Source organism: Dendrobates tinctorius, unplaced genomic scaffold, assembly GCF_039654945.1.
Source record: "Dendrobates tinctorius isolate UK_male_01 unplaced genomic scaffold, ASM3965494v1 ptg000223l, whole genome shotgun sequence".
Lineage (NCBI taxonomy): Eukaryota > Metazoa > Chordata > Amphibia > Anura > Dendrobatidae > Dendrobates > Dendrobates tinctorius.
Window position 1 is genome coordinate 12,802,446 of NW_027361890.1, and position 12,294 is coordinate 12,814,739.

A 12,294-nucleotide genomic window follows, 5' to 3' on the forward strand; every position below is an offset into this window, starting at 1 on the left:
TCTAAGATGGTAGAATATGGGCAGCATGACTTCCATAATCACCTATTCTGAAAACTGGATACCTATCGTAACTCAGACACACTCAGACATGTCAAGATATGTATCACAGAGATGCATGTCCCTAATTTATCAGCTGTGTCTGCCCTCCCCCCACCTTTGTAATTCCCACAGTAAACATCTGCAGGCTCCGGCCACCTGCGGCTTTTGTAATGCATGTCTGGCCTGATGCTTGTCTATTGGCCGGCCCTCTGTATCTGTGTGATATATTCTGTGTCCTGGGAGTAAAGTGTTGTCAGACTGGAAATACATGGAGGAGCAGAGATCTTTTATATGTGCCCTTGCACTCAGAGGAATTCCAGTCAGCGTCCTTCATTCAGACTCCAGCCAACGAAGAGTGGACCTCCGAAAACACGGGGTGGTACTGAAAGAGGTACCCCAGCTTGGTAGACCCCGTTACAGTGCCATTGACTATAAAGATGTAGATGAAGTCACCGTGCGCTCCGTCGTTCATCATTTTCGGGCGTGTACGCCTCCCGGAGATGGACACTCAGATATAGTAGACTGCGTCTGTACACTCCCGAAAACGATGCACGACGGAGCGCACGGCGCCTCTGCACCATTATAGTCAATGGCGCCGTTTTTCAGGGAGGTTGGGACATAACGAGGGGAAGAACGCAGTGTGAAAGGGGTCCAACGTGTGGATTTCACCCCCGATCTCCTGAGAAGACAGAAAACATCTTCAGGCCGTGGTCCGCGCTCACAAGGGAAGTCACATTTGGCTTTTTTTTTTTCTTCAAAAGGATAGAAAACTCAGAGGTGCCACAGAATGTGACTGTTCTTGCCTGTACCTACATTGGTTGTTATTAAAAGTGGAATTTAAAGGGGAAAAAAACAATAAATAATTAGTAAACGTATAATTAGAACTCTTTATTGTCACAATTATAATTAAACTGTGTCCCTGTAAAACTAATTAATCATTATCAATATTTTTGGCACATTATTTTCCCTTTGGTGTACAAGCAACATACTACCACACTGAGAGCTCCCCCGCTCTGCAAGAAATTGGCGCCTCACTACCTCGCCAGCCCTGAATCCCCGCAGTCTGCCTCTAGGAAAGCTTCTACCTCGGAACGTTGTTTCACGGAACATGCGGACATGTTTATGTACGGACAAAGAGTGCAAGATGGCGGCGCCCAGGCCGGCGAGTAATGTATTCACGTTCCGGGATGTCCGGGCCGTCCCTGACCCGGTACATGAGCCGGTGCTGGATGGACCTGCTGTGCTCGTGTTGGATAATGGCTCCTTCCAGCTCCGTGCAGGATGGGCGGGAGCGGGGCCTCAGATGCAGCTCCGCTCAGTGGTCGCCCGGAGCCGCGGCGGGCCTCGTAGCTTGAGCCGTGTGGGTAACGATATACCCAGTCTGGAGCCGTTGAGGTGGCTGCTCCGGACACCGTTTGACAGAAACCTGCCGGTGAATCTGGAGCTGCAGGAACTGCTGTGTGATCACGTGTTCCAGAGACTGGGAGTGACGTCACAGGTGAAGTATATGGGGGACCGAGCATCATCTGTAAGAATGCTGTGGGTGGACATGTCCTTTAAGGCAGTGTGTACACCAGTGTATGTCTGGGTTATCCTGTAATACTGGAGAATGCAGCGGATCCTTGCTGTCACCCCATAGATGCAGATGCTGGTGAAATTGTAACGAGTTGGGGCGGTGAGCCTTGTCACCATGTCCTCCCCCCAGCGTCTGCGTATACACGGTATCCCCCTGTCTCTGGGGCCCTTAGGTTTTGTGCAGGGCATGTATGTGAAATCTGTGCCCCTGAGGCTTGGAGAGAGAGGCAGGCAGGGCCGGACTGGGACTAAAATTCAGCCCTGGCATTTGAAGTTACACAGGCCCACTTGTCACATGGTGACTATATAAAATCTTTGTACACTTGTAGGTTACAAGAAGTGAGAGGAGATTAACACGACTATATAACATGTAGTCACAGCTGTGCCCAGTATTTCAGCTCAGTCCTATTTATTGCTTTTAGTTGCAGTATTCCTCCCAAAGCTCTGTCCTCTTTTGTACGCTCGGTGACAGAATTCGTGGCAGAACTGCTATCCATTGGGCAACCAGACCCCCTGGTCATAGCCGCCCCTATCACACCTCCCAACTTTTGAAGAAGAGAAAGGGATAAAGACTGCAGCGCTGCAAATTTTAGGCCACGCCCGGACACACCCATCTTGCAACTATTCACACCCATGTACACGCCTAATCGCACCCATTTAGCACTGCTGATCACACTGGCACTAAGGAAGATAGAAAACAGAGAGAGAGGAAAAAAGAGAGAAAGAGAGAGAAAGAAAGATTCTATAAAGATACTATAGCAGCCCGGCTCCCATTGTAGTGCCCACCTGAGCCTCCCGGTGCAGGACATATCATGATCCGCTCACATGGCCGGCATCCCCGATTCCATGGTGATCCTGCTGTCTGCGCTGTCAGAGGACACTGTGATGGATCTGAAGCATTCCCAGTTCCGTCACAATCTCCTCAAGAAATTCTCATTTCCGGTCAGCTTCCAGCACATCACTTCAGGTGGAACATCATGTGTGTGTTTTAAAATGCTCCTCGGGGCTCCGCCGTGTACTCCTGTGTCCGTGGGAAAATCTCGCTTTGTATGTTTCGTACACACGCGGCTGCGCTCCGTACACACGCGGCTCCGCTCCGTACACCTCGTACACATGCGGCTCAGCTCCGTACACCTCGTACACATGCGGCTCAGCTCCGTACACCTCGTACACATGCGGCTCAGCTCCGTACACCGCGTACACATGCAGCTCAGCTCCGTACACCTCGTACACATGCGGCTCCGCTCCGTACACCTCGTACACGAGCGGCTCCGCTACATCTACCCTGTAAACCCCTCCTGACCCCACACATACTTCCCTCAACCAGCACAGCAGAGTCCGGCAGACACCAAGAGGCAAGGCTGAGCGCACAGGACCTGTGATGAGGTCACAGGAGGGGCGGAGTCAGGGGTCACATGATCAGGGGCCTGGACAAAGGCTCCTGATCATGTGACCCCTGACTCCTCCCCTCATGTGACCTCATCCCAGGTCCTGTGAACAGAGAAGAGAGCAGACCAAAAAGAGGAAAAGAAATCATGCAAAAAAATAGGATCACCACACAGTATCAATAGGTACAAACTAAGAGCAAATTTTATTAATGACGAGCCAAAAAACAGCACACATTTAAAAACATTTAAAACATCCAAAAGATCATAAATGGACTCTCCAAAAGATGACAGAATATAACATAACAGATTTTAATATATCAGTAGACTGCAAATGCTGAAAGTGCACACAGAAAAATAACTCTGAATAAATGCTGCTAGCATATAACCAACAATCTTAGATTATAAACCAGTGTAGCCCCCATATATGGAGCACGCAGTGCAAAAGTTCAACCCTGATTATTACCATAAGCCAAACGGCTGAATGCCACAAGAAAGGGGTTAATAGTGAATACACAATGATGCCCAATGCATCCTGCATGCTGGGCTACAGAAGCTGAATACGTCACCCTATATGATAGTGATTGGGGGAACCAGTCAGTCGTCCCGTCATCTGAATAGCAGCGGTGCGGTCAGTGGTGATGTTAAGAGCAATGCTCACCTTGAAAAAGACACTTAGAAGTGTCGATACGCGTGGGTTTCTCTCATGGACTCTTAACATCACCACTGACCGCACCGCTGCTATTCAGATGACGGGACGACTGACTGGTTCCCCCAATCACTATCATATAGGGTGACGTATTCAGCTTCTGTAGCCCAGCATGCAGGATGCATTGGGCATCATTGTGTATTCACTATTAACCCCTTTCTTGTGGCATTCAGCCGTTTGGCTTATGGTAATAATCAGGGTTGAACTTTTGCACTGCATGCTCCATATATGGGGGGCTACACTGGTTTATAATCTAAGATTGTTGGTTATATGCTAGCAGCATTTATTCAGAGTTATTTTTCTCTGTGCACTTTCAGCATTTGCGGTCTACTGATATATTAAAATCTGTTATGTTATATTCTGTCATCTTTTGGAGAGTCCATTTATGATCTTTTGGATGTTTAAAATGTTTTTAAATGTGTGCTGTTTTTTGGCTTGTCATTAATAAAATTTGCTCTTAGTTTGTACCTATTGATACTGTGTGGTGATCCTATTTTTTTGCATGATTCTTTTCCTCCTTTTGGTTTCTATATATGTCATGCAAGAGATCCCCCAGTGAATATAGACTCTAATTATTACTGTTGTGATAGTGCCCGCTTGCTCTTTTCATACAGAGAAGAGAGCAGGCAAGCGACGCTGTGAGTGGCTGCGGGGGGGGGGGCTCTCATGCTACAGCGAGGATGGGGTGCGTGGGGAGGCGTGGCGGCTTATCTCCCTGCAGTGCTGGAGGGTTGGAAACTATAACCGCCGTGCCCGCAGAGGGCTGTTGGCACGAGCAACAGCCAGGCCAGTGGCTGCATCAGCTAGCAAGCGGCCAGATGATCGGGCGCTGCCTCCCGCGGCCCACATGACAGCGGCCCAGCGGGAAAATGCCCGGTTGGTTATATTACCAATCCGGGCCTGGAGGCAGGTATACAGCCAGCTCTGACTCCACGTCTTGGGTCACCTTTGTACGCCTGGGGGTCTAAGGCTGGTTTCACACTTGCGGTTTTTTTGCGCTGTTTTTTGCGCAAAAAAGCATGTGTTTTTTTTTTCCTAATCTTAACATGGGTGCGCATACACATGCGTTTGTATGCGCATGCGATTTTGTAGTGTGCGCTTGGGCGCACAAAATGCACTCTGTTGCATTTTTTGAGCGTCCGACTTGCCCCCCAAAAAACGCATGCGCACGCAATGCGTTTTTTTTTTTCATCCAACCACCCATTAAAGTCTATGGGTGCGCTGACGTGCGCATGGTAATGCGCACGTCAGCACAAAAAAGCATGTGTTTTTTTTTAAAAAAAAGCGCACAAACCTGCAAAAAAACCCGCACAAAAACGCATGATGCGTATTTTATGTGCGTTTGCACTGCGCACGGTGCGCAGAGCAAAAAAAAACGCAATTATGAAAGTAGCCTCAGAGGTACAAAATGATTGGAAAGACAGGCACCTGTGATCTCCATGTGCCGCATACTGCAGTGAAAGCCTCCGGTGTATACAGTTATGACCAAAAGTATTGACACCCCTGCAATTCTGTCAGATAATACTCAGTTTCTTCCTGAAAATGATTGCAAACACAAATTCTTTGGTATTATATCTTCATTTAATTTGTCTTAAATGAAAAAACACAAAAAGAATTGTCCTAAAGCCAAATTGGATATAATTCCACACCAAACATAAAAAAAGAGGATGGACAAAAGTATTGGCACTGTTTGAAAAATCATGTGATGCTTCTCTAATTTGTGTAATTAACAGCACCTGTAACTTACCTGTGGCACCTAACAGGTGTTGGCAATAACTAAATCACACTTGCAGCCAGTTGACATGGATTAAAGTTGACTCAACCTCTGTCCTGTGTCCTTATGTGTACCACATTGAGCACGGAGAAAAGTAAGAACTGTGTGAGGAAGCATGAGCAATCTCAAGGCTACAAGTCCATCTCCAAAGACCTGAATATTCCTGTGTCTACCGTGCGCAGTGTCACCAAGAAGTTTAAAGCCCATGGCACTGTGGCTAACCTCCCTAGATGTGGACGGAAAAGAAAAACTGACAAGAGATTTCAACGCAAGATTGTGCGGATGTTGGATAAAGAACCTCGACTAACATCCAAACAAGTTCAAGCTGCCCTGCAGTCCGAGGGTACAACAGTGTCAACCCGTACTATCCGTCGGCGTCTGAATGAAAAGGGACTGTATGGTAGGAGACCAAGGAAGACCCCACTTCTTACCCCGAGACATAAAAAAGCCAGGCTGGAGTTTGCCAAAACTTACCTGAAAAAGAGTAAAACGTTTTGAAAGAATGTTCTCTGGTCAGATGAGACAAAAGTAGAGCTTTTTGGGCAAAGGCATTAACATAGAGTTTACAGGAGAAAAAAAGAGGCATTCAAAGAAAAGAACACTGTCCCTACAGTCAAACATGGCGGAGGTTCCCTGATGTTTTGGGGTTGCTTTGCTGCCTCTGGCACTGGACTGCTTGACCTTGTGCATGGCATTATGAAGTCTGAAGACTACCAACAAATTTTGCAGCATAATGTAGGGCCCAGTGTGAGAAAGCTGGGTCTCCCTCAGAGGTCATGGGTCTTCCAGCAGGACAATGACCCTAAACACACTTCAAAAAGCACTAGAAAATGGTTTGAGAGAAAGCACTGGAGACTTCTAAGGTGGCCAGCAATGAGTCCAGACCTGAATCCCATAGAAGACCTGTGGAGAGATCTAAAAATGGCAGATTGGAGAAGGCACCCTTCAAATATCAGGGACCTGGAGCAGTTTGCCAAAGAAGAATGGTCTAAAATTCCAGTGGTTGGTCGCAGTTATTTTGGCTAAAGGTTGTGCAACCAAGTATTAGGCTGAGGGTGCCAGTACTTTTGTCTGGCCCATTTTTGGAGTTTTGTGTGAAATGATCAATGTTTTGCTTTTTGCTTCATTCTCTTTTGTGTTTTTTCATTTAAGACAAATTAAATGAAGATAATATCAAAGAATTTGTGTTTGCAATCATTTTCAGGAAGAAACTGAGTATTATCTGACAGAATTGCAGGGGTGTCAATACTTTTGGCCACAACTGTATACACCGGAGGCTTCCACTGCAGTATGCGGCACATGGAGGTCACAGGTGCCTGTCTTTTCAATCATTTTGAACCTCTGAGGCTGCTTTCTGGCAGAATTGCAGGGGTGTCAATACTTTTGGCCACAACTGTACGTTCCCGGGAGGCATCTGTCACCCATAGGCCGCCATGTTCAACATGTATCCAATGTGGTATATGTTTTTCAGGAGCGTCATGTGCACTTTACATGTATGGCAGAAATGTGGTGACTCATCGGAGGCGCTGTGAGCGCTTGTTCACAGAGCGTTTTTGCTGTGTCTTTTGTGCAGAAAAAAACACAGCAATTTACAGTAGCAGCAAAATGAGATTTCTAAAATATTTCGTTTTTTTTTTTTTTTTTTAAAGCTGTCCCCCCAAAGCACAAACATGTTCCTCATCATAGAGACGGACAGTGCTTCGGGGCGGCATGTAGGGAGGGCTTTCTTTGGCTTCGCTGGCCTAGTGCACCAAGATAAGATTCTGCCTACAGTCCAGCCTTGGAGCACAGGCATCTCATTAACTGAAAACATCTAACACTGATTACACAACAACCCCAGGTATCATTTTAATCAGTGTAACAGCAGCAACATGTCAATGTCTGTAGTTTACGTAGCAAAATCCTGCTAATAGGTTTACTTTAATCCCATTGAGGTCTGGATTTGGAAATATATTCAAAATCAAAGTGGAAAATACAATTACTGGCTGATCCAACTTCTATGGAAATACATCAAGACAAGGAAATGATACTCAGTAGTGTAAATGCTCTCACAGTAACATGAGGCAGTGTCTACAACCCACAGAAGTTGCTCAGGTAATGCAGCTCATCCAGGATGGCACATTGGTGCAGACTGTGGCAAAAAGGGTAGCTGTGTCTGTCAGTGTTCAGAGCATGGAGCAGATACCAGAAGACAGGCTAGTACACCAGGAGACATGGAGGAGTCTGTAGGAGGACAAAAACCCAGCAGCACGACTGCTACCTCCTCCTTTGTGCAAGGACGAACAGTATGAGCAGTGCCAGAGTCCTGCAAAATGACCTCCAGCAGGCCACTAACATCCATGTGTCTGCTCAAATTGTCACAAACAGACTCCATGAGGGTGGTATGAGGGCCCGACACTGTGCAGGGTAATTGGCACTTGCCAGAGAACACCAAGTTGGCAGATTCAACATTGGCTCCCTGTGCTCTTCAAAAATGCGAGCAGGTTCACACACATTACAGCACATGTGACAGTCTGGAGATGCTGTGGAGAACATTCTGCTTGTATTAACCTCCATCATGACCGATTTTGGCAGTTGGTCAGTAATGTTGTGGGGAAGTATTTCTTTGGATGGTCACATAGCCCTCCAAAGGTACTCAGTGACTACCATGAGGTACTGGGATAAGATCCTCAGACCGCTTGTGAGACCATATGAAGGTGCAGTGGGCCCCTGGGTTCCTTCTGATGCATCACAATGTTAGGCCTCATGAAGTGTGTCAGCAGTTCCTGCATGATGAAGGCATTGATGCTATTGACAGGCACGCCTGTTCCCCAGATCTAAATCCTATCGGGCACATCATGTCTCGTTTCATCCGCCAACACCACGTTGCCCCACAGACTGTCCAGGAGTTGACTGATGCATCAATCTAGGTTTGGGAGTAGATCCCTCAGGAGACCATGTGCCACCTCATCAGGAGCATGCCCAGGCATTGTAGGAAGGTCATACAGGCACGTGGAAGCCACACACAATACTGAACATCATTTCCTTGTCATGAGGCATTTCCACTGAAGTTGGATCAGCCTGTAATTTGACTTTCCACTTTGACTTTGAGTATCATTCCAAATACAGGCTTCCATGAGATTAATTTTGACTTCCATTGAAAATTTTTATGTTTTATTGTTCTCAGCGCATTGCACTATGTATTGAATAAAGATTTGCAACTGGAATATTTCATTCAGGGATATGTAGGATGTGGTATTTTAGTGTTCCCTTTATTTTTTTTGGAGCAGTGTATATTTCTAATGAAAACCTCAAATATGATGTGGACAAAGCCTTCACCTGATTCACTCACTTTTCACTTCATTTTCATTTGTGCAGTTTAGAAATACAGGTTCCTGTTACTGCTTGTAGATTGCAGACCTGATCTATTACTTCTGTAGTAGTGATGAGCGAAATGTGCTTCAATAAGGTGTTGTAACGTCCGTCTGCGGTTCTGGGCTGCAGCCAGGCAACACCCCGAGAAACACTGATACCCTTTACCCCTATACAGGGATCTGGATTTACAACAGAGCCCAGGAGGTAGCTGTCTGAATATGAGCAGCGGCCAGAGCAGGACGGTCGTCAGAGGGAAGTATGAAAAACGGCAGGCAATAGCAGAGTCAAATTCAGGCCAAGGTCAGAGTCAAAAACCAGGAGGGCGGCAGAGGTACAGAATCGTTAGGAAGTAGCAGAGTCAGAATATCCAGGCCAAGGTCACAAACCAGGAGAGTAGCAGAAGTACAAAATCGTCAGGCAATAGAGGGGTCCGAAATCCAAGCTGGGGTCAGAGTCAAACAGAAATCAATCACTAAGTAGCACACAGGGGAACCAAGAATATATCCGGCGGCTTGCAAGCCCAGTCCCAAGGTATATGAGGGATCAGGTCATCCCTCACAGGCTCCCGGGCTGATGATGTCATCAGGACCGCCCCCAGGACCAGACCTGATGATGCACCAACCCCTTCATGACTGACAGAGGAGCGGAGTCTGCGTCCACTAGATGTCTGCGCAGAAGCCCTTTCACTGTTGCCGCCATCACTCGGGCGTGAGCCACGGCGCCTCCTAGTGGCTGAGGGCGGAACAGGAGGCCCCGAGTTCGACGGCGACATGTCAGTCCGGCGCCTCCTGGCGGCCGAGGCCCGGACAGCAGGCCCCGAGCCCGAGGGCGGCGTGACAGTCCGTCGCCTCCTAGTGGCTGAGGGCGGAACAGCAGGCCCCGAGTTTGACGGCGACATGTCAGTCCGGCGCCTCCTGGTGGCCGAGGCCTGGACAGCAGGCCCCGAGTTTGACGGCGATGTGACAGTACCCCCCTCTCCAGGAGGGGCCTCCGGACCCCCAAAACCCGGCTTGTCAGGGTGAAGGAGATGAAATCTCCTAATTAATGCCTTGGCATGGATGTTCCTTGCGGGGACCCAGGACCTCTCCTCCGGGCCGTAGCCCCTCCAGTGTACAAGATACTGTATGGAGCCTCTCACAAGGCGGGAGTCAAGGATACCCTGGACTTCATACTCCAAGGACCCTCCGACCGAAACAGGAGGGGGAGGGGACTGGACAGGGTGAATTGGGGAGCGATACAGCTTGAGGAGAGACTTGTGGAACACATTGGGCAACTTAAAAGACTGTGGAAGTTTTAAACGGTAAGCTACAGGGTTAACTACTTCTATGATTTCATATGGACCAATAAATCTGGGACCCAGCTTGGCAGACGGCACTTTAAGTTTGATGTTTTTGGTAGAGAGCCAAACCTTGTCTCCAACTCCCAGGTGCGGCCCCTTAGATCGTCGCCTGTTCGCAGCCGAAGCCTGTCTAACCTGGGCCACTTTCAAGTTTGAGTTTACCTCAGACCAAATCATTTTTAAGCGATGTATATTTCCCTCTACCCAGGGGAGCTCTGACATCCTAGCCGAGAACGAACCAAACCGCGGATGCAGTCCAAGGTTGCAGAAAAATGGGGTAGTCTTAATGGAGTCCTGGTAACGATTATTTAGGGCAAACTCAGCTAGTGGCAGATGTTCCACCCAATCAGACTGATGTTCTGACACATAACAGCGGAGGTATTGCTCCAGTGCTTGGTTGGTATGTTCGGTTTGACCATTGGTCTCGGGGTGGTAGGCAGAGGAGAAGGACAGCTCAATCCCAATGCGTTTGCAGAATGCTCTCCAGAATTTTGAGACTAACTGGGTACCTCTGTCGGACACAATATTCACTGGAGCACCGTGCAGGCGTACAACATGCACAATAAAAAGTTTACTCAAGGTTTCTGAGTTAGGTAGCCCAGACAGGGGGACAAAGTGACACTGTTTGCTGAACCTGTCCACCACCACCCAGATACACGTTTTCCCATCTGAGGGCGGCAGGTCCGTAATGAAGTCCATGGAGATGTGGGTCCATGGACTCTCAGGGGTGGGTAAGGACTGGAGCCAGCCGGCAGGGCGATTATGAGAGGATTTGGCGCGGGCACAGACTTCACATGCTAACACATAATCTTTACAGTCCTTAACCACCGTCGGCCACCAAAAGTTCCTGGTTACCAGTCGGGTGGTATTATTGAGACCAGGATGGCCTGCCAGAACAGAGTCATGTGACTCTTTAAGAACTTGCATGCGAAACGTAGCCGGGACGAACAATTTTTTGGGGGGCGTAGTGTCAGGGGCCTGTTCCGGGGAGTTACGGATCTCCTCCAGAAGGTCCAGAGATACTGCTGACACAACGATCCCACTGGCCAATATCAGGACTGGCTCACAGTCCTCGGCTTGTGAGGGGCAAAAACTGCGCGAGAGGGCATCGGCCCTCACATTTTTAGTACCAGGGCAAAAGGTGATTAAAAAATCAAACCTAGAGAAGAACAAGGCCCACCTTGCCTGTCTAGGATTTAATCTTTTAGCTGACTCCAGGTAGGTCAGATTCTTGTGGTCGGTAATTACCGTGATCTTATGTTTGGCACCTTCGAGGAAGTGGCGCCATTCCTCGAAGGCCCATTTGATCGCTAATAATTCCCGATTACCTACATCGTAGTTTTTCTCAGTGACAGAGAATTTTCGGGAAAAAAAAGCACATGGGCGAAGCTGAGTGAGGGATGCAGTGCCTTGCGACAGTACTGCTCCCACTCCGACCTCAGAGGCATCCACCTCTACAACAAATGGGCGGTCCAGATCAGGCTGAACCAAAACTGGGTTGGCCACAAAGCACTCTTTTAGCGCAGCAAAAGCCTGAATTGCCTCAGGGTTCCAATTAGCCACGTCTGCCCCTTTTCGGGTCAAATCCGTGAGTGGTTTGGCAATTTCGGAGAAACCCCTGATAAATTTACGGTAGTAGTTAGCAAACCCTAAAAACCGCTGCAGCGCTTTTAGCGATTTGGGTTGCACCCAAGCTTTGATAGGTTGGATTTTGGCAGGATCCATATGAAAGCCTTTGCCTGAAACCATGTACCCTAAAAACTGTACCTCCTCAGCAAAGAAAACACATTTTACTCTTCGCCACGACAGCACCCACTGGAGGTATCGGATCCGCCCATTTGGAACAGGAAACCCTACAGGAAAGATAAAAGGGGCGGTCCGCCTTTCCTCAGTTTTTTGTTTCCTGTTCCAAATGGAGCAGGATCCTGCAGGATCTTACCTGGGCCATGCATCCGCCTGTGCGGTCTCTTCGGGAACGGCAGGGGCTGCGGTCCGGAGGCAGCGTCGGGGGAGACTCCGTTTGACGGCTCCCCCCTCGTCTGGTGGCATAGTGGTAATGGCCGGGTCCGGGGAGGGCCGCCCGGTCTTACCAGGGAGCGCGCCGGTCTGGCATCCGGGA

General features: G+C 48.4%; 1 protein-coding gene across 1 annotated transcript in view; it reads left to right on the plus strand.

Annotated features, from left to right (window-relative positions):
* The first annotated feature begins 1,093 nt into the window (after positions 1 to 1,093).
* ACTR5 (actin related protein 5) overlaps positions 1,094 to 12,294 on the plus strand; it is a 32,926-nt gene continuing 21,725 nt past the window's right edge. The window contains exon 1 of the mRNA XM_073555347.1: positions 1,094 to 1,537. Within this exon, the coding sequence (XP_073411448.1) occupies positions 1,148 to 1,537 (390 nt within the window). The 5' untranslated portion in view covers positions 1,094 to 1,147. The remainder of the gene's footprint in view (positions 1,538 to 12,294) is intronic.